Here is a 22,031-nt window from a genome sequence, read left to right as displayed (position 1 = left end):
TTGCATAGTTGGGTACATCTCTAAGAGACAAATAAAACTGACTTAAACCATCCATCTCCATCTGTGACATAAGGACAGAGTATTCACAAGCAATAATTCTCTCTATTGGCCTAAACCATAAAATGTTCAAGGTTTGTTTGCTCATTTAGCCTGGCAGAAAGCATGTCATTGTGATTGCCATAGAGATCCTTCTCCTAAACAAACACATTGGCCTATCTGAAACTGTCATTATCAGTATAAAGCAATTGTTTCCTTAATGGCAGGAATGAGCACAGGCATACAGAATGCTTTTGCTAGACTGGAATAAAAAGTATGTAAGGTGGAAAGTAAAAATCTTGTTCCCATTAAGCATCACAGATCTCAAATTCCCATGAAAGACAAATATCTATCTATCTAGTTCCTAGAGTTAAAAATGGTGGTATTTGGTGGTGTACTGGCTGCTGAAACAAATAACACAAAGACAGTTTACAACTGATACCATTTTTTTCTTGAATCTGAATATACAAATTCAGGTGCAGATAGTGTGCAAAGTGCACAAGTGCCCTGGGTCTATAGACACAGGGCATTGAGGGAACCCTGGAGCTACGGCCCGGTAAGGATGTGGCAGTAGCTACAGGGTTCCCATACGTCAATAGGCGCAGCAGCACACAATTCAGAATAGAAGGCAGGAAGGACTAAGCACACTGAGTGCAACTATACGGAAGTGCAAGGTGTGCACTCGGTGACAAGTACCTTTAAAGGACAAGGAAAGGCTAAGTTACTTGGGGTGCCAAAATGTTAGGCACCCCCAAGTGACTTTAATCGCTTACCTTGTACCCCGGGCTGGTGCCCCTGTTAGGAGAAAATTGCACAAGCCCGGGGTACCTGTAGCGAGCGCTTCCTCCTTCCGTATTTGTGCTGCCGGCAAATTCCCGGGACAATTGCATGCGCAGTAGAGTGAAAAGCCGAACTTAAACTTTATAGTTTAAGTTCGGCTTTTTCACTCTACTGCGCATGTGCACGCGAGCGAAGCAGGAAGCGATCGCAGCTGCCCCGGGCTGGTGCTATTCTCTCCGAACAGGGGCACCAGCCCAGGGTAAAAGGTAGGTGATTTAAGTCACTTGGGGGTGCCTAAGATTTTGGCACCCCCAAGTGACTTAGCCTTTCCTTCTCCTTTAATGAAAGTAGTTTTAAGTGCAATTGACTGCTGGGAAAAGCACAAGTTGCCCACTGCACTTAAATGACATAAATGAGCCCTATAATCTTTTGTGGAAGATTTTTAATTCAGCCAAAACCAAGATTTATGGATTTAGTGCATCACTCAATGCTATAATAATCAGGATTTACAACAAATGTGAATAGCTTTTCCATGCCAAGCAGCAATAAAAAATAGCACTGAATAGCAAGTGTAAGGAAGGATAACCCCTGCACATTTATAACGTTACAATTCAATATTTTGGGGGCAGGCCTTTAAAGGGCATCTAAAGTCAATTTTCAAAAATGCATATATAGGTCCTATTTCTAAATAATACAACTTTGTAATATATGTCAGCTAAAAATGCTGTAAAGAAAAAAAAATGTACTTGAGGTTTCTGCAGCTTTGAAACAAAATTCCATGATAAGAATAGTCTATTCAAATTTTTAGAATGACAAATCTGACACCAATAGAGCTACACTGCTAATAGAATTCCTCATTAGTACAGCATGGTTCCTATATCATTTAATGTACAAGTATTTGGTTTCTAGGACATCGCTGGTTTAAGAGTTAGCTTTCCTAACTTTAACTATACAGCCTTTTATTCAATAAATCTGTATGAAAAGCTGCAAAATCCTTTCATTTTCATCAATTTTTGTTTTCTTATCTAAGTTAGAAGAAAGTAGCCAAAAGTTGAGAGTGTAACATGGTGCAGTTTGTTTTGTTTGAGCTTATGTGTTATCCAATGTGGGCTAAAAGGCCCCACCCAGATTTAGAACAAGGACAAGTGCTCTTGGACAAACTATGTTGTTCAAAGGGCTTTAGAGGTTCAGAGATAAAAGGCCTTTTTGTCACACTTTCTTCTCTTTGTGTTAGAACTAGGTCAAAATTGGGACAAAGTGTGACACTTACTTCATTTAACCTTTTTCACACTTCCGGTTTTAGTGTGACCTAGACAGCATGTAGCCAGGTTACTGAAGGTCCTCAACAGATTGTCACTTTTAGAGCAACTACTCTAGCAATGCCAAAGTGCCCAAGAAATCTCCACCCCAGTATCTACCATAGTGAGTGCTTTTCAGTTCATGTGAAATGAAAACGGCATTGGTGACCAAAACAATTCTCTCTGTGAGGACTATGCCACAATGCATATCTGGTGTGCCAAGGACCTAAGATGTCTTTATATAAATATGAAGAACTAGTTTACCCAATATGCAATGGGCAAATATTAATATTAGCACATATTTATAAAGTGCCAACATATTGCACAGTGATGTACAATATATGTTTGTACACAATAAATTCTCTTGCATTGCTGCTTTCTCATAATCTAAGACAATGATTTGAAAAACAATGTAGCTCCAATAATTCCTTATAATTAGACCTATACAATAATTCATCTATTAGCATTAAACAAAAGCTTCTGTTTTGGGAAACTTTACACTATAATTTACTGCAAAACACCTGCTAATCTGCAGTGGAATGGAGAATATACAGGCTACAGATTCCATTTGTAGCCCCTTTGCCTCATCAAGGGTTTCTGAACTGTAAATTATCAATGAGAAACAAGTCTTAATTTACAGGTGGTATTTACTGGGATTGAGTTAAGAGGTAGATTAAGGTTACTGCAATGTCAGGATGTGAAATGAGTCCACAATATAGGAATGATTCCCAAGAGACCCTTGGGCCACATTTGCAAGGCCAGATGTGCAGTACAGTAACCATAATATAGTAACTTTACTACAGGGTGGCACATGGGTTAATTGGGAGAGAGAAAAAACTGGTGCTTTGAATTAAAGTACCCCAGGCCAGTGCCCTTTTTATGGAAGAAGTGCAGTGGACAGGAACATATGGTAAGAAGTTTTGTACAATGGGGGATACTAAAAAATCTGATACCCCTGGGGGTTTTAAGGTTTGTTCTCCTTTAAACAGATAAACCAGTTAAATTAAACCCAATACTAACAGAAGACATCTCAATGTATTCCAGAGAGTCTTCTTACCCACTCACTTGATGCACACATGCATGTTCTGCTTTACACCCAAACCTACTGGTCTCATAACCAAGAAGGAACCTTGTCAGAGCTCAGCCAGCAATCAACTAGCTGGGAAAACTCAACAGACAAACACCAAAATTATGTGTCATTTGAACACATCACAAGGTAAAGAATCCAGTAATCCAGTTCTAAATTGTGAATTGCTGGCAGAACAGGCAAAGCAAATGGCAAGTGTCAAGCCAGACCATAACAATTTCATATCAATGCCAGAATGCATGTCTCAGGCTTTGCTAACCTAGAACTCAAACACTAGGGGGCACATTTATGAAAAAGCGAGTTCGAATCCCGAATGGGACAAATTCGGATTGGATACGAAAATTTCGGAAGATCGCAAATATCACGAAAATGCTTACAAAAGAATCGTATTAGTCACAATAATATCGTATTGGCGATCCGAAAGTCACAAAATTTTCGTACCGAACGATTGCGGGAAAACCGTTCTGGTTTTTTCGTGCAAGCGTACGAAAAAGTCGTGCGGGTGTCGAAAAAGTCGCACAAGACATGAAAAATTTGGCAAAAATACGCTCGGAGCATTCGAATGAACGCTCCAAGCATTCGTGTCTTAATAAATCTGCCCCTAGGACTCAAAACGACAGCTCGGAATATAAACATTTTAGTATTACTATGCTATCAGTTATTGTAATTTCTGTTAGACTAATCTATGGGACTGACATCTAATTAAAAAATGGCAATTAAATAGCCCAAAAAACACCTTCCCATATACCCAGAGTTTCCCCTGTACGTTTATTAGCCATAACCAAATCCTCTATTTGTCACTTACAATGCAGATGTAAAGAGTATGTAGGCAGCAATGTGGAGACTGGTAGTATAGGCACTGCTCTTCAAAAGGTGGTTGGAAAGTTGGGGGGACATGGCAGATTCCTGCCAATTTTTTTTTTTTATTTGTTATCTATAAAACAATTTGTAGCTGCCAGCAACTACGTAGCATGTGCACATGTGGAAGGGGTACTAATAGAAAGGTACCACTCTATGGGGAGCACAAACTCTATGGGGATAACAAAGAAATCCATTCACTTTTGTTCTGTTATAGTGTCTACAAAGTTTTATTGATTTCAGATCCAGAGCAGTTAAAACGATGAGCTTTTCTGAATCAATGACACCAATTAGTGTGCTGCCAGTGTTTCTGACCGGATGATAAGCTGGTCTAAAATCCAATCAATATGAGCCATTTATAGCATTCTAATGTTATAGGATTTAACTAGCAGGACAGGAAATGACATTACACATATGAAAAAGATATAATGCAAGTAACACAGCATATCTTCAACTGTTTCAGCTAAAATAATCTTCCCTTTTCAGTATTTCCTTTTACCACCATGCCATATCACCACTGCTAATCTCTCATGTAAAAAACTGTGTTAGTGCCCTGCATATTTCTGAATATGAGGAGGATGTTTTTACTTCTGTTATCACAGCTATTCGAAAAGAAACTTAAATCTAAACATGAAAAAATAGGAGCCAAGTAACTTTTTCGTTTCATTTATAGGCCCCCATATATTTTATATGCCTTTTCTATGTAGTAAATAATCATATTCTAAATATGAAACAAAAAAAATCTTTGAAAATAAGTACCTAAAGATAAACAAAAATGGTAAATATAATGTTTTATTTTTATTACAGGATGTTCAATATCAGCCTATGTACATAAGGGCAATCTGGGTGGTCACTTGGGGCCCTTAATTACAGGGAGGCACAGCACCTGAAATATGTTGCAGTGATGTGAGGATTCTGGGAAGATCAGGGGCGGGGCTTTGTACAGCCTGTGGCCAAAGAAATAATTAATTTTTATATGAATGAGAGCCTTATGTATATAAGACGCACTACAGGTTTCCTGGCACTAGCGATGAACACTTGGAAACTGGCACTGGCCTACCAATTATCTTATTGTTAATTATCCTAATATGAAAGACATAACGTCAATTAACTTGTTGTTAATACTGTCATTCTGGACACAATTTGTACAAGGTGCAAATATCTACAAATAAAACAAAATGTAGATTGATGAACTATATGAGTGGTTGTTTAGGTGAAATTACTGAAACATATGGCTAGTTATGGCTCGAGTGACAATGAAGCAACAGTTTTACTTTAATGAGGGGATATATCCAGATACATGTAAATAATCGCAGAAATCCTGGTATTGCTGAAATTTGCATTCTGGCACCACATTGAATCTGAAGATGTTAGCTAGGAGTCTAAATTCAGCAACAGTGGGTGTTGTCCCTGTGAGTTCCTGGCCATCATTATGTTTTTATACATACATTTAGTCACAAAAGCGGAGATGGACTGCAATAAAACTGAGGTAAACAGGGAAAATATCTACAATGATTTTAACAGCTTTATATCTGCTTCAGACTCTGGTTACATTTTAGGGTGATTGCAGATGGGGAGAAGAAATTCTTGAAGAATAGTTGCTAGAAATAAAATATTACACTCAATAATATTAAATCATAAATAAAATCTGAATATGCAGATATGAATTTCTCTCTCCTTCTCTGATGGCTGTCAGGGTTGGCCAAGTACCCCAGAAATTCACCCCGCAGGAGAACGCACCCCAGGCCTTATATTCATCTACATACGAGTTAGTTGTGGTATATCCTTACTTAAAGCATGGCTGCATTTGCATGTAATTTACATTCCTAGCCAAATGTTTGTCATTGCTTTGTATTATTGCCCTTCACACTGCTGTGCTAAAGCTAGCCCAGAAGCATGACTATAGCATATCTGCTAGATAGAACAGAGATACTTATGTGAATGAAGTCCTGCAGGAATAATCTACAATTAACTGAGCAGGAAAGTTAATTTTAGCAAGTGACTTTCATAGTGTCCAGTTTATTCATTCAATATAGTTATTCTTGCTTGGATTTCTGAGTTTGCATCAATAAGCAACACATAATGCAAGTAACTTCAATAAGGACATATTCAGCTGTTGTTTAACTACAACCTCCAGAATACTGGATCAGTCACAGGTTGCTTTATGATTTACCCTATCACTTGCCAGACAGATTTATACACTGTGAAGCTAAGCAGTGCAGGAAAAGGATCACAGTTTAAAGGAAAAGTAACACCAAAAAATATCATTTATTATTATTAAAATTTATTTATAAAGCGTCAACATATTCCGCAGCGCTGTACAATAAGTGGGTTTCATACATTGGACATACACAGTAAAGGCCCCCATACACGGGCCGATAGAAGCTGCCAATATCGGTCCCTTGGACCGATTCGGCAGCTAATCGGCCCGTGTATGGGCAGAAACGAGCGGCCTGGCCGACCGATATATGGCCTGAAATTGGCCAGATATCAATCGGCCAGGTTAGAAAATCCAGTTGGATCGGGGACCGCATCAACTACCCATGGCCACAAAATGTAATCCGATCGTTTGGCCCCAGGGCCAAACGATCATATTATTTTTTTTTAAAGCAACTTGCTACCCGATATCGCCCACCCGTAGGTGGGGATATTGGGTAAAGATCCGCTCGCTTGGCGTCATCGCCAAGCGAGTGGATCTTATAGTGTATGGGGACCTTAACATATAAAGCAATCAATAACCGATACAAGAGGTGAAGAGGGCCCTGCCCAAAAGAGCTTACAATCTACATGTACTGTTTCCCTGCACTGGTACAACAGTACCTTTTGCTTGATCCTACCTAAGATGGATGAATCCATATTGGAGACAAACAATCCTATTCATGCTTTAAAGTTATTTTTTAGCAGTCTATGGGGATCCAAATTACAGAAATATACCTTAACTGAAAAAAAAAAAACACAACAACATTTCTAATTTTAAAGTCAAGGTCCCTTTAAACTGACTGTAAGCTTTCATTGAGGAAGGCCATATTTAGGCTGGGGGTAGCCTAGTAGTACTTAAATACAAAGTCCACCTAAAGTTCCATACTATATAAAGTCTTTATGATAAACGAAATAAAGAGTTATTACTGAACAGAAATATAATACCTTCCGTCAGGATATGCTCTGTATTAAAGCATTCTAAACTCTTGTGCTGTGGTTAAAGCTTTCTATGACAGCAAGCCCGAACTTCACTAGTCTAGCTAAAACGGTCATATATCAATACCAAAACTGGGAGCATCACACAGAGAAACATTTATCAGGTGTATAAAAAAACAAAACAGACTAAAATTCATACCATACTTATTCAGGGTCTGGAAAAGTATTTCACAATTTTAATAGATGGCTGTCTTCTATATATACATTTTTATTAATAAGCTAATTTGTTCAACAATATAAAAATGACTTTATAACTCATCTTTGCTCAGAAGCAGGCACAGCAACACACAGGGTAAGGAGAGGACCATGCTCCCAATTCTTACTGAAGTATGGCTAATGCCAGACGGAGCTGATTCTTGGCTTGTTGATAAATGATGGCAGAAAATCAGCCCCTAAGCTTACATCAGCCTTTTCCTGTGCCTGCATCTGAAGCCAGTGTCAGCCCAGTGTAGGCACACACAGCAGATTTTGGCGCCAAAATGCATACTTGCACATTTTACCATCAAAATCCGCTCCATGTGCCTGCACCCTGATGCATTGGTTCCAGGCATTAACCTGAAGGAAGATAAAACCACAGGATGCAATAGTCAGTTTGTGTTGCATAAGTCGCTGCAAAACCAAAAGATATAGCAAAACTAGAATTTATTGCAGAAAGTATACTGTGAAAAAAAAATGGAAACAGCAAACATATTAACATTGCTGAACCCGTAATTTTAAAATTGAATTCCATTTCTTTTAAATATCATTAAGGTTAGAAATGTTCCTATAAGCAAGGACTTCATTAACCTTTACTCAAATGAACAATTGCTCAGCTGACGTACTGAACAAATATGACTTGGGCGAAAATGAAAAAATGTAATCACCTTCAAAATGGAAAACTTAAATTATACAGGAAAACAAGTTGAATCAAAAGGTCACAACAAATGAAATGATGATTTGCAACAAGCTGGAGAAGAAAACAAGTTTATGCCTGAATAGGGATCCTATAGCACAGAAGTTACAAACAAGATCATTAATGAGATTTTAACCTTTCATAATCTTCAGATACATTCAATTTGTTATAGGACGGTTCGGTTCCAATAAGACCTGCCTCGAGTAACAATATTCTCTAGAGTATATGCCCTAAATAACTATAACTGAACAGCAGGCTACAATTACGAATTAATGTATTTTATAGTGTTACATATTTGTGAATGAGCACTTCTATGGTCCATTGGTAATGTCAACTTAAAGGGTTAATCAATCAATGGAGCAGTTGTAGCAGGGACAGGCAGGTATTATTAATTTGAATAGTAAGGAAATCCTTTTTAATCATATTAGGTAAAGGATTTGTTATCCAGAAAGTTTTGAATTACCAGAGCTTTTTCTGTGTAATAATAAAACAGTACCTTGTACTTGATCCCAAGATATAATTCATCCTTTTTGGAGGCAAAACAATATTACTGGGTTTACGTCATGTTTAAATGATTTTTTAGGAGATCAGAATTATGGAATGACCCTTTATCTGGAAAACCCCAGGGCCTAAGCATTCTGAATAACAGGTCCCATACTGTAATGCTTTAGCTGGCTTTGCTGGGCTGTACAATGTTATTTAACCCCCCCGCCCCGCCCCCATGCTGAATGTCAAGAATAAAAACAAATGGAAAAACCCACAAATTTAAAACCACCACTCTCACCACCTCCAATCAAATCGTTTAAGGACAGGGCCGACTGCATGCCTCCCTAATGTGTTGCTTTAGTCTGCCCTTCCAGGGAAAGTTCTTAAATCCTTTATCTAGCAGATAATACCCATTGATACATAGACACTTAACAGCTGTTTCACCTCTTTTAACACACTGTTCATGAACTGCTTATGCCTACTGCAAATGTGGAGAGCTCCCTAACAGTCTGACCTTCTCCTCCCTCCTGCTTTGAAGAGGGGAACTGTAACAATCACCATCCCATCAGCAAATCTTATCAGGAACTTGGTATCCTCGATTACTTATTTAGTACAAACACCTGATCTTCAATGAAAATAAAGAGCCAACGTTCAAATCATACAGGGCCAATGGAAACCCACTGGACAAAGACTGCATTAACCTGCCAATGTGCTCCTCATCCACATTCGGTCTCATGAGACCGAACTGACAGCATTTTACAGCATGTGTGTGGTCAGCTTAAGACTATCAATTTGGGCTTTATAGTACATAAATGACTCTACACCACTATCTAAGTACTTGTCCTTATTTTTCTGTTAGAAATGCATTTTAGCTAAAAACCCAATTTACAATATATCTGATGTTACTGTGACTGGGGAAAAAAAATATAATACAGTTGCTGTAAAAACTAAATGTCCCTTTATATTACAATCATTTCAATGTAAATTTGTAAATGCCATTGCTATTGAAAGCTGCATCTGTCTGGCTACTTTTATTCTCCATACTGCAGGGTTTGGACTAAAACAATGATGCCGAAACCAACTGACCTAGAGAAGAATGAACACCTTCTTTAATGTTTCAAAAGTCAAAACTAAAAAGATAAACAAGTACTGCTTTCATTTGCAAGAATGTAAATCGACGGTGGGGTCGAATATGCGTTGCTTCAGATTTCTGAAGTCGCCCGATTTTTTCTTGCGAGGCAACTTCGGCTGCCCAAAGTGATGCGTATACCATCCCTCCGGTGAATTACATTCTTGCCAGTGGCATGACTAATCTCCCCATGTGCAACTGCCCTTAAAACCAATGCAGATCTGTAACTGATGCATGATGGAAATTTTCTTTATTAAGCAAAAAAAAAAAAAACTATGCTGGGATTAGTCCCCGTTTAATAAAAGTTTTTGCAAAAACAGTTTCAGCAATGATAAAAATAAGAAGAGGCCCTCCTGACCAAATGTAGTCACCTGTTTACTAAAGTGCGACAACAACGACTTCAATGCTAGCCATTTAAAGACAAAGTTGTCACCAATTCTTATTGACACAGTAAGAGAGCTGCTATGTGGAAATAAAGCCATAAAGTGTTTAGTGAAAGAGATGAGAGGTCACCGAAAACTAGGGAGTTGATGGGCGAAAATGATACTTAGTATAAATAAGTTATTAGTGAATTAATTTCTAATAATTAATATAATGTAAAAATAATTGGTTAGTAATATTAATTAAATAGCCAATTAATACATTTATAAGTTGCTTATAAATATAATTCTATATATTCTATTGATTGGTGTATTCATTTGCAGTGGTGCAAAAAAATAGCAAGATTTACAGCACATTATGCAACTGGCCTAAACTTGCAAGAAATGCCAATGAAATGAACCACTACGTTTGCATAGCTCAAGAAAAATTTGTCCCCCTGTACTTTGGGGATAAACTACATAGAAGATTTATCTGACCCACAAAATCTTGTCACGCAACAACATAAGATTTCGTAGGATCCCACAAAATCTGATCCCCGCAGCTGTAATGTAATGTTGGATCAGATAGTCAGGTGCATCTACATCTGACAGTCAATGTATTTCAATGAGAAAACATGTATCTTGTTGGATTCAGACACCTACGCCATCCTACAAAATCTTTCACGTAAAAATCACGTAATTTAGCTCTTAATAAACATAGGAGTAGTGTTAATTTCTTCGTAAGAATATTCACAGTGGTAATGGGTGAGGATAATTTTAAGTGAGTATTCAATGATATTCTGTAACATGGTGCAAAGTTACATATTAACACCTGTTATCAGGTGTTCTATTCATTCCTATGGGATTTCTAGTTTATCAATGGGTGAAACTCACAATTTGAATGAAAAGAACGTGGATGAGTTATTAGGTATTAAGCACTAAGCTCACATTTTGATAAATCTGCCCCATAGTATGTGAACATTTGCGAGTGTGAAATTTGACTTGGTTCTGTTAAACTCTATTGTGCAGGGCTATATGTGAAACCTATTTATGCAGACAAAGACAATCAGTCTTCAACCAATGAGGAATGTCCTTTGACAGCATACATCCAGTATAGCAGCTGCAGGGGTCATTTTCAAACACCCAACATCAATTACTTTGGAGCTGCATGGAAGCTGAATAAAGCAGCCTCAGGCTAATCGCTTGGGTTGCAAACTGTTGATAGATTTGCTTTAAAGGGCACAATTAGCTACAGCTGGCTTGTTCAAAAACTTTCACTGCAAACTAACTTCTAAAAGCCTACTTCTGTGTAAGTCAGTGTTACCTAAGGCACATATGATTTCCCTGGATTTGCGGAAATCGCGCCGCCGCGTCTGCCATCCCGCCGGCGACTTACATGTTCGCCGGTGGGATGGCAGGGGTAGGCAACTCGGGGAGATTAGTCGCCCGCGAACAGGGAGTTAAATCGCGGGCGACTAATCTCCCCCGTGTGCCAGAGCCCTAAGAGTACACGTTTGACTGTCTTTCCCAGACAAATATATTGCACTCTGCAACTCTGCCAGATCTGACTGCATGGCACAATGTGACCAACACAGTGCTCACACAGACGGACAACTTACAATACAGCTCAATAAAAGCCAAAGGGACTTATGTAACAAAAGGCACTAAAGGTCCCCATACACGGGCCGATAGTAGCTGCCGATATCGGTCCCTTGGACCGATTCGGCAAATTATCGGCCCGTGTAGGGGCAGAAACGAGGGGCCTGCCCGACCGATATCTGGCCTAAAATTGGGCAGATATCGATCGGTCCCCGAACCACTGCCCCATTGCCGCCAATATAATTAGATCGTTTGGCCCCAGGGTCAAACAATCAAATTGTTTTTTTTTACCTAGACACTCCCCGATATCGCCCACCCGTAGGTGGGGATATCGGGTGAAGATCCGCTCGCTTGGCGAGATCGCCAACGTGTATGGGGACCTTTCTGCCCATGAGCAGTAACCAATAGCAACCAATCAGCAGGTAGCATTTACTGGTCACCTGTTTGAAAGCAAACACCTTATTGGTTGCTGTGGGTTGCAGCTCCTGGGAAACTTAGTGCCTTTTATTACATATGGGGGTTAGTATGAACCAATTCATTAATGTACAACTTAATAAAAGCCAATGAACCAATTTATCCATGTAGAAATGTTTTTACTTGTCCAAAGGAATAAGAGCAAATTTGTTTCTATGCAAATTTGGTGCTAGAAGCAAGATGCTAATTCCCCAAGATGCTAATACAATATGGAAATGTTCCAAGCAGCACCAATTTATCAAAGAGATGTCTATTTGGTTTAACTCCATTCATCTCTGCTACCATCTCATTAATAAGGTAAAAAGCTGATAAAAACAGGATACAAGAGGCACAACTATACACAGAATTAGTAACAGGAAACAATTCCCCTGAAATGTATTATAAATGTTTTAATGTTTAGAGCAGGTAAACATGTCATGCTGACCAGAGTCATATTTAAGGGGGTGCAAACAGGGGGAAAACTGCCCTGCAAACGTTCCAGGCAGAAAAGATACGCTTTACAGTTCTATGAACTTCTATTGGAGTTGTGTTTCAAACCTGCAGGTGATGAGTGCTACCCAGTCACTACATCCTAATGCCCCTGGGAATTTGTTGAACAAGCTCCAATTTATGCAGACTAACAAATTAATTCCCACTGTGACAGTCTCCCCTTAAATGACACTGACACATGGCAAATTACTATATTTGGCACAATACCAGAATGAAAACAAAAGTTTCCTCGATGCGTTTTCCTCTGTAAAGTAAAACTTAGCAGTATTAAAAAAGGGGTTTCTCTTAATAAAACTGTGTAATAAGATACCGGCAGAGCCAGCTGAATCCCATCATGTCAGCATGAGCACTGACAAAACATAGCAGATGGTGCTCCCTCCATATTACACCACAGCCATACCCATTATTAGGTGTCATGCTTAAGAAGGGCTCAGGTTCATCCCTTGTGAATAAAACATAGACAAAGTTGTAAAACAAAGGAGAAGAAAACTGCTGTCTCATAATAACAAGTACAATTCTTCCTGATGGCGTTGTCCTCTTATTCTTGTTTTCATTTTCACACTCAATGCAATGCACACTCAATTCAATTACATATTTTTTTCCACAGAAATATGTACTTCCACCAAAATCATGTCTCACCAGGAATGAATGGCCCATTAAATAGGCAATATTCCCTTGCCCATAAGCTCCCAATACAGTCTAACAAAGGCTTTAGTGTTAAATAATGTGTTATAACCCAATTACAATACTCATGAAGAATGGAAGGATCCACTGATGACCAGCCAGGGCCAGTGACATCAAACAGGGTAAAAGGCCATATATATATATAATTAATATGTAATTCATTACTAGCATCCAGTATTACTATTTGTAGGGAAAGCTCACATCTTTTTTAGTTTTAATCCTATGTGACTGAACATCGCGAAAACCTTTGTGAAAACAATGCTAAACTATTCTGGAACTATCCTCAAACCAGCCACCCGAAGAGGTACTTAAAGGGACAGTATGCACCTAAAAATTAACACAATAAATAGTACTTGTGTTCAAATTGCATTCTGCCTGATTTAATGTTAAAATAAAATCCCTATTTCTTTGCCATTATTCAAAAGTTTTCACTAATGTGTCCACACCCCTTTCTTTTTAAAGTGCCTTGAGCAGCTCATTATCAGGGGCTTCCTAGTGGACTGGCAATTCATTTAATCAGTTCCTATGAAGTTCTTTGTGATCAGGAAGTGACAAGAAGTGCTAAAGTGAAACTAGCTTCATATTCTTGTTTAGTATCAGAAATAACAGAAACCAAAATATTTCTCAAATAAAACAATTATATTGAAAGGGGGTGTATACATGTCCTTTTAAATTTCAAATGCAGATTGAACAGTGGAAACCTTAGTAATTAAAACAATCTCAAGCTCTTCGTATTTTTTTCACAAACAGGGTTTTTTTTTGTTGCCAACTTTCCAATAGTGATTCCAAATGTACTTGCTATGGAAATTAGTACCTATGCCTTTCTATTCTCTGTCCTTGTGACTCTGACTTTTGAAACAACGTAGCAGAACATAGTCAGAACCAGCAGTACAAATACTGTTTGCAAATACAATTACAAATATCTTTAGAACAACTGACCATTTATAATTAATGTATATTGAAAAGGTGCTTAGAAGTACATATTCTTCCAAGCAAAATGTTAGGTCAAGTGGTTTTACATGCCCTTTACACAAACCATAGCCTAGCAAATCAGAACACACCTAGTTAATATCCAGTCTGCCTTTTCAGCCAAATGTAAAGATGAACAAAACAATTCTATATGTTTTAAATCTTACTAAATATGCACTGTAGCGGTTTTGTAAACACTAGGGCACAGAGTGGGCAAACCTTTACTGGAAAACAAATACTAGCATCAACACTTTTCCTACTTCCTGGGAGGCATCCTATTGTTAAATGAAGGTAGAACTGGAAATGATATCATATTAACCTGAAGTGTTATTAGAGCTTCCTTCCAGAGAAACAGCTGCTATCCCTGACTTGACTCAACAATATTTGGCAAAGGCAGCAACTCACTTATCTCTAACAATACAATAGATTTTCCTCCAGACAGCAAATCATCTGTCCTTAGCACATTCTCTCAGTTTCACCGCTGAAAACCAAGCCCTCGATAAATCCAAAAAGGTCAATATTTACAAAATGGAAAGATGTGTGTAATTGCATATTGTCCTTTAATACAGAATGGCTCCATGGCCGGTTACAGATCTATTTTTACAGTCTGGTGAACTGGTATTTTGGCTGCCCTCCAGGGGGCCTTGGTTTATGAGATTTTACAGCTATCTGTTAGATTTCCCAGGTGCTTGTAACTCACTTGCGTTTTACTTAGCAGCTGGGTAAAAAACTAATAAGGGTGTTCAATTGCTAAAACCCAAGAAATCTACAACTTAAGGAGAAATAGTTAGTCATTTCAACTTACTCACTGACCTCCAGGCACATTCTTTGTAGGTAGGTAGAGAGAAAAACAAGCCTTTAAAGGGGTAGTTTACCTTTAATTAACTCTTAGTATGTTACAGAATGGCCAATTCGTAGTAACTTTTCAATTAGTCTTCATGTTTAATTTTGCATTATTTGCCTTTGTCTTCTGTCTTTTCCAGCTTTCAAAGGAGGGTCACTGACTCCCACAGCCAAAAAACTATCACTCTGCAATGGTTTTTCACTTATTTGTATATATAATTATTAAAAGCAGTGTTTATCAGTCCTTTTCTATTATCTGCCCTGGTGGCTCTGACTCTTGAAACAATGTAACAAACGCAAGCAGACTGACAGACCTATCTTGCTGAAGGAGGATAGCACTTGCAACATTGTTTAAAAAGTAACAACCAGGAGTTCATGCTGCTTTCTATAGCAATTACATTTACTAATAACATTTAAAGCACTATTTTTTGGGGTTGACATGTCCTTTAAGGTCAACAACCCCGTTAAGATATCAAGTAAAGCAGCCAGGGTTGAAGTCTTAAGATAACACAAATGATTCCCCTCTTGAGTATGAATAGCTGCTTGTCAAACTATTACTCGATGTGAGAAGATAGATGGACAAGCTGGGTAACTGGGTAATTTTCAAAGTGACACAAAAGCCCAGAGTCTGCCCCAAAGCATTCACAAATAAGTGTCTCAGCTTATTTCTGTTCTTTTCACTATAAGACCTAGTGTGCCATTCTGGGCCACTTCCCACAAGGTTTTATTAATGCTGGAAAGACGCCCAGACGACATTAGCGTAAGGCCTCTTAGTGCTGTAAACCACAGAAGTATATTCACATGCTGTGCATGATATATCTACAACCCTAGCCATAAAGCGTTGCAAGCCTGCCAAAAGGAAGGAGAGTCACATCAATAAGAATATACACCTTCTAGTCAAGCAGAAAAAAGAAAAAGACTAGTGACATTACAACATGCAGTTTTCTGGGACAAAAAAACTAAAAATACACTACTTTTAAACAGGGTTGTCTTTCTGTACAAATCACATTTATATCAGTTTATCGCTTATCGGACTGTGTATGTGGCCCTCAGACAGGCCTACCCAACCAACCGATATCTGACCGAAAATAGGGCAGATGTTGATTGGGCAGGTTGTGTCAGGGCAGGAGCACATCAGCTTGTTGATGTGGTCCTTGCCCCTACGGCCTACATAATGTCAATGTGATTAGACTGTTTGGCCCTCTGGCCGAACGATCAGCTCAATCCAATATCGCCCGCCTCGTGGTGGGCATTTGGGCGAAAGATAAGCTTGTTTGTCAAACCTTGCCAAATGAGCGTTTTGGTTTTTTTTTTATTGTATAGCCACCTTAAGTAATTTGTGTCTCTCTATAAATAGCTGTAATTACTTTGCCAAAGACAAACAAAACAGTGACCACCATTTTTTTCATAAAGTGAAAATGGTAGGATGTGGCTTTTTCAAGCAATAACTTTTAAACTAAGCACTGGAGTAACATAGTTTTGCTCAGAAAGAAAAAATATATTTTTCTAAATTCATGCCTGGTGACTATAATGGCTCTTTAAAGGGGTAGTTCACCTTACCTAAAGAGGCAGACCAATTTACCATAGCAACCAGGCAGTGGTTAAGTCAATGGAAGATGAATAGAAGAGTGACTAAGTAAAAGGTAACAATAACAAAGGAATTGTAGCCTCACAGTGCAATAGTTTTTTGGCTGACAAGGTCAGTGACCATTTGAAAGCAGGAAAGTCAAATAAATAAACCATAAAAAAAAAAGTAAAAATGTAAGACCAAATAAAAAGTTGCTACGAAAAGAACATTCCGTAACATATGAAATGTTAACATAATGGTAAACTATCCCTTTAAATCTTAAGACCTACCTATGCAAACCAATAAAATATCCAGCTCCTCTGGGATGGCTCTCTATATGGAATGTTTACTGAACATGCAGCAAAATAATCTCTAACACACAGTAACATACATACTGAAAGGCACACATATTTTCCTACTCACCCTACTGCACTGACACTACGACTCTGGCACATAACAAAACATTTACGCTATGAAAAGTAGCTTACGTCAATGTAAATATATCGGCAGTCTCAAAAAGCACCCAAGAGAAACATGGGTAAATGCAGACATTATTTGCTTAGTAAGTAATACTTCGGGAGGCTTCATTGGCAAATGCATGCAGATACATTTAGCAAACAGCAAGCAATAGGGGAAACCGTTTGTTTGCCAGCTTTCCCGGCAATTACAATAATGGAACTAACTGGCAACACGGGGGGCCGTTTATTGGCAGGGCACTCTTGGCACTACTACCATAAACATACAGACAGGAAATAATATGAAGCCAGTGGGAACATGTTAGAAAATAGTTTCTGCTTATGGGGGGGGATGACCTTAAGGAAAGGACATGTTTACAAGCTGTTTTATGTAAAAGGTCATGTAATAAGCAACACACCAGGTCATGGAATAAGTCATTTATAATTAAACCAAACTATACCTTGATATATTTTATCAAACCGTTTGTGCGTTATAATTCTTTGTCTTTTGATTTAGTTTGGCAGGGAAATAAATATAAGTCAGGGGATTCTGGGGGCTGTAGACTGTTGATTTGATGCCCTTATTACATGATATTTATACTTTATAAAGCTCAATGAAATCCACAGCTGAGAGGAAACCAGGGCAGTGAAACGTGTTTGCCCAACAATACCACGTGGTCGGATGAATTTACATAGCCAATTATTTTATAATGAAGGTGTAACCTATAGCAACCAATCTGAAATTAGCACTGATCATTCAACTGCAGTAAGACTAATCAAAGCAAAATACTGATTGGTTGCTGTGGGCTACTACCACTGAGTAAATATTTAACTGCCCATTGTGACTTCTATGCTTTGTCAACTAAGTAAGAATTTTAAAGGGGTAGGTTACATCCAAGATAACTTTTAAGATATTATAAAATGGTCCAGTTGGTCTTCATTTTTTATTATTTGTTGCTTTTTTTTGTTATTTAGCTTTTTATTCAGCATCTCTCCAGTTTGGAATTTTAGCAGCTATATGGTTGCTAGGATCTAAATTACCAGCAACCTGGCAGTGGTTTGAATGAGAAACTGAAATATGAATAGGAGAGGGCCTTAATAGAAAGGTAAGTTATAAGTAATAATAGAAATGAAATTATTGCCTCAAAGAGCAATAGGTTCTTGGCTGCTGGGGTCACAACTCCCTTTTGAAAGCTGGAAAGAGACAGAACAATTAAAAAACGAAGAGAAAAAAAAAAAACTGAAGACCAACTGAAAAGTTACCAAGAACTGGCCAGTCTATAACATACTAAAAGTAACTTTTAGTTAACTTTTTTTTAAAAATTAACCATCCCTTTAAGCCCTCTTCTATTCATTTTTCAGTCTCTTATCCAAATCATTGCCTGGATGCTAAGATAAATGGGACCCTAGCAACCACATAGCTACTAACTAGAGAGCAACTGATTAAAAAGAAGACCAACTGGAAAATGTCTCAAAATATCACTGCTTACATCATACTAAAAGTTAAATTAAAGGTGAACTACTCCTTTGAGTACTAGAGTATCAGTGAATATAGTCATTTTAAATACTCCCTATACAAATGTTCTAGGTTCAGTGATGCTTGGCTGCCTTTATGGCCACCACGTGTATGGCCACCTTTATTCAAATCATTGCCTGGATACTAAGGTAAATGGGACCCAAGCAACCACATAGCTACTAACTAAAGAGTGACTGAGTAAAAAGCTAAGAATTTTAAAAAAAAAAACAGAAAAAGAAGACCAATTGGAAAGTGTCTCAAAATATCACTGCTTACATCATAATAAAATTTAAATTAAAGGTGAACTTCTCCTTTAAGCACTAGAGTGTCAGTGAATATAGCCATTTTCTAAATACTCCCTTTACAATGTTCTAGGTTCAGGGAAGCATGGCTGCCCCAAGTGCCACTAGGTCACAGCAGTTATACCAATTACAAATGATTTTACCTGCTCTCTCCTTGCTTGGCATTGGCAGGGGGGGTCTGCAGAATTGTCTGATTCCCTTCCATCTCCACCACGCACTTTGTGTTCAGATCCAACTCTAAATTAAACAATTATTGTGCACATGATTACATTTCTAATCCTCCAGCACAGCAAAAACATGCCAACATTCTCTTTAATCCCCTAGCTGCAAGCCAAAGCCTTCAACCCACCCCCACCCCTCAAATAACACTGCTTAAAAAGTGCAATGCCTCTATACAAAATAATGTACACTGTCAATGTATTATTTGCAGAACTATAAGGCTCACATGTCTCTTTGTGCCATGTACTAAGTATCAGTATGTGACACTATACAATTTATTTATACAGTTCTGCACAATAAGCCGGTGCTTTAATAAAAAGACAATACATAATAAGCCAGAGCGGTGTCTTATTAGCTGCTAAGTCCAGAGAATGTGAATGAACACAAAGCTCTGCATCCACCTGTCTAAAGTAAATCACAAAAAGGAAAAGTAAAGTTGGGCAGAAAAAAGACCAATGGATTTGTGCCTTAGGCAAATACTGTCAGGCTGTGGCTGCCATTTGTTTAGTTTTTTATCATCAGGTCTTTAAAAAGTGCCTACAAATTTCCTACTCATGTACAACCTATACCCATACTAAGTAAACAAGGCATGAGCGTTACACATTAAAGTTTTTATTTTGCTACAGGAATCACCAACCTGCTAGTACTGCATTGAACTACAACTCCCAGCATCCAACACACAGTCACATGATGGAATAGTAGTTCGGCAATATCTGGAGTACCCCAAACTGCCTGGGTTAGTCTTATGAAAAACTGTTTAGGCAAATGGTTTTCTTTACTAATGTATCAGATGTACGCCAGAAACCATGAATCAATTTAAAGTCAGAGACTGCTAACTAGTATTTGCACTACAACGCCAAGCAAGGCAATGCTGAGAGCTGTAGTCTAACAACATAGAGGGGCACAGAGGGCACTGCGGGTTTGTAAGTCCATGCCGTGCCAAGGGCAGCACCTTACGGCTACGGTTCATGACTGTATCCCCGGGCAGGGACCTTCCAGCTGCGGCTCTCAGGCTGCCCCGAAAGCTCACAGCTCCCATCATCCCACTAGCTGGGAAGTTGAATCCCACTGGGGAGCCACAGGTTGGAGATGATCCATGTCCTAGAAAGGGAACTTTCCATTTGCTTCCTATAGCAGAGCCAAGCCGAGCAGGCAGATTTACCTCTCCGGTTCATGGGCCGGACTCTCACGGCCACTAGCACCTTGCTAGCCGACATTTTTGCATTCGATCCGCCGCCGGCCGCCCACCAGTCCAATCCTGCTGAGTTCCCAGGCCCCCGCCCCGGGGCCAGACTATCCGATTCAGATCGAATGTTTATCTAAATCCCCAAAGCGATGCTGCACATGTCGCCTGGATTCCTGCAGCGAGGGAAGCATCACTCCGGAAGGGAGAAATCCCATCGCGGTCCATGGAGGCCAGCGGAGCCCGAAGCGAGAAGGGGGTTCGGCTTCCTTAGTTTTGATCTCTCCTTATTGGCAGAGGACAATTCCCGGCCCTGCTGCTGTCGCCATTACCCGCTCACTTCAGTCAGAAGAGAATCCTATCGCTGCGGCTGCAGCTGCCAGTCCGGCCCCTCCCGACGCCTGGTTCAGCCCGCACCCAGGATTAGCCATGCCACCTACAGGATAAACTCCAGAAACTTTCCTTCATCTTTTTCCCTCATCCTAAAACTCTGTGCCTTTGTTTGTGCCACTATGGAATGTACAATGTGAGTGTTCAACAGACTTGCCGCAAAACTGTCACCGCCCCCTGAGAAAACGCATGGTGCCGGGGTGAAGAGCTGTCAATCTAAATAAATAAGTCGCAGTTACTGTTAGATGCGGAGAATTGGGAAGAGCTGAAAGGTTTTGTGGGGAAATTTTCCCCAGACTCAATACTCAATAAATGATGAAGAGCAGCAGTCCTTAAAGCACTGAAAACACCTTATTGTATGAATTGCAAAAACCTTATTGTATGAATTGTGTTAAAGGGGTTGTTCATCTTTAAGTAAGATTTTAGCAGGTTACAGATTGGCCAACTGAATTATTTGCCTTTTTTTTTACTCCTTCCTAGGGATTTTTAGCCCCACAGCCCAGTTTTTCAAGGATCTTTCCAGGTCAAAACCTTCTGCCCTGTTTTCAACACCAGACAGAAACCCTCTGAGTTGTGTCTGGCGGATGCAATAACCCCGCCCTTAACGTCATTGCATCTCCAGAAAGTCGTCACATGATAACTTTGATGGTTTGTGTGATGTCATCACATATATGCCCATTGTCGGACTGGGATGCCAGGGGCCCATCAGAAAACCTTAGACCGTGGGCCCACTATTCAAACTATTTTTCATCCACTTCTCACTCAACCTCCATATTTTCCTAGTGTTTTTTCTTTACCTACTATAATCTATTCTTCTTTATTTTTAGCCTATTTGTTCCCACAGAGAAACAGGAAATAACCATGAATTAGGCCAAACAGTGAGAATCAGGAAGGCCCACTGACACCTGGGCCCACCAGAAGTTTTCCTGGTATCCCGATGAACCAGTCCAACTCCAGCAAATAGTTAGAAGCAAGAGGCCCACTGACACCTGGGCCCACCAGGAGTTTTCCTGGTATCCCTGTGGGCCAGTCTGACACTATATATGCCCCCTTTGTCCAGGTGTATTACCCTACTCCTTTCAGCTTTCTCATCTCACCAGCCAAAAACTCTTGATCTGTGAGGCTACAATAATTTTATTGTTACTTTTTATATTATTTTTCTGTTCAGGTCCTAAACTGTTCATATTCCAGTCTCTTATTCAAACCACTTCCTGGTTGCTA

At 39.1% G+C, this 22,031-nt stretch overlaps 1 protein-coding gene across 4 annotated transcripts in view; it reads right to left on the bottom strand.

Moving 5' to 3' along the window:
• Positions 1-21,397, bottom strand: part of kif13a (kinesin family member 13A) — a 123,229-nt gene extending 101,832 nt beyond the window's left edge. For 2 of the 4 annotated variants that reach the window (XM_002932679.5, XM_004915284.4), the window contains exons 1-2: positions 20,400-21,397; positions 19,162-19,255 (exon numbers count right to left, since the gene is read on the bottom strand). In XM_002932679.5, coding sequence (XP_002932725.3) covers positions 19,162-19,255; positions 20,400-20,454 — 149 coding nt within the window. In that variant the 5' untranslated portion in view covers positions 20,455-21,397. The remainder of the gene's footprint in view (positions 1-19,161; positions 19,256-20,399) is intronic. The other 2 variants (XM_004915285.4, XM_012965403.3) reach the window with 1 other exon arrangement.
• Between the last annotated feature and the right edge of the window lie 634 nt (positions 21,398-22,031).

The sequence above is a fragment of the Xenopus tropicalis genome, chromosome 6 (genome assembly GCF_000004195.4).
Source record: "Xenopus tropicalis strain Nigerian chromosome 6, UCB_Xtro_10.0, whole genome shotgun sequence".
Taxonomy (NCBI): domain Eukaryota; kingdom Metazoa; phylum Chordata; class Amphibia; order Anura; family Pipidae; genus Xenopus; species Xenopus tropicalis.
Note: the sequence above shows the minus strand (reverse complement) of the source record. Positions and strands in the feature narration are given on the sequence as shown.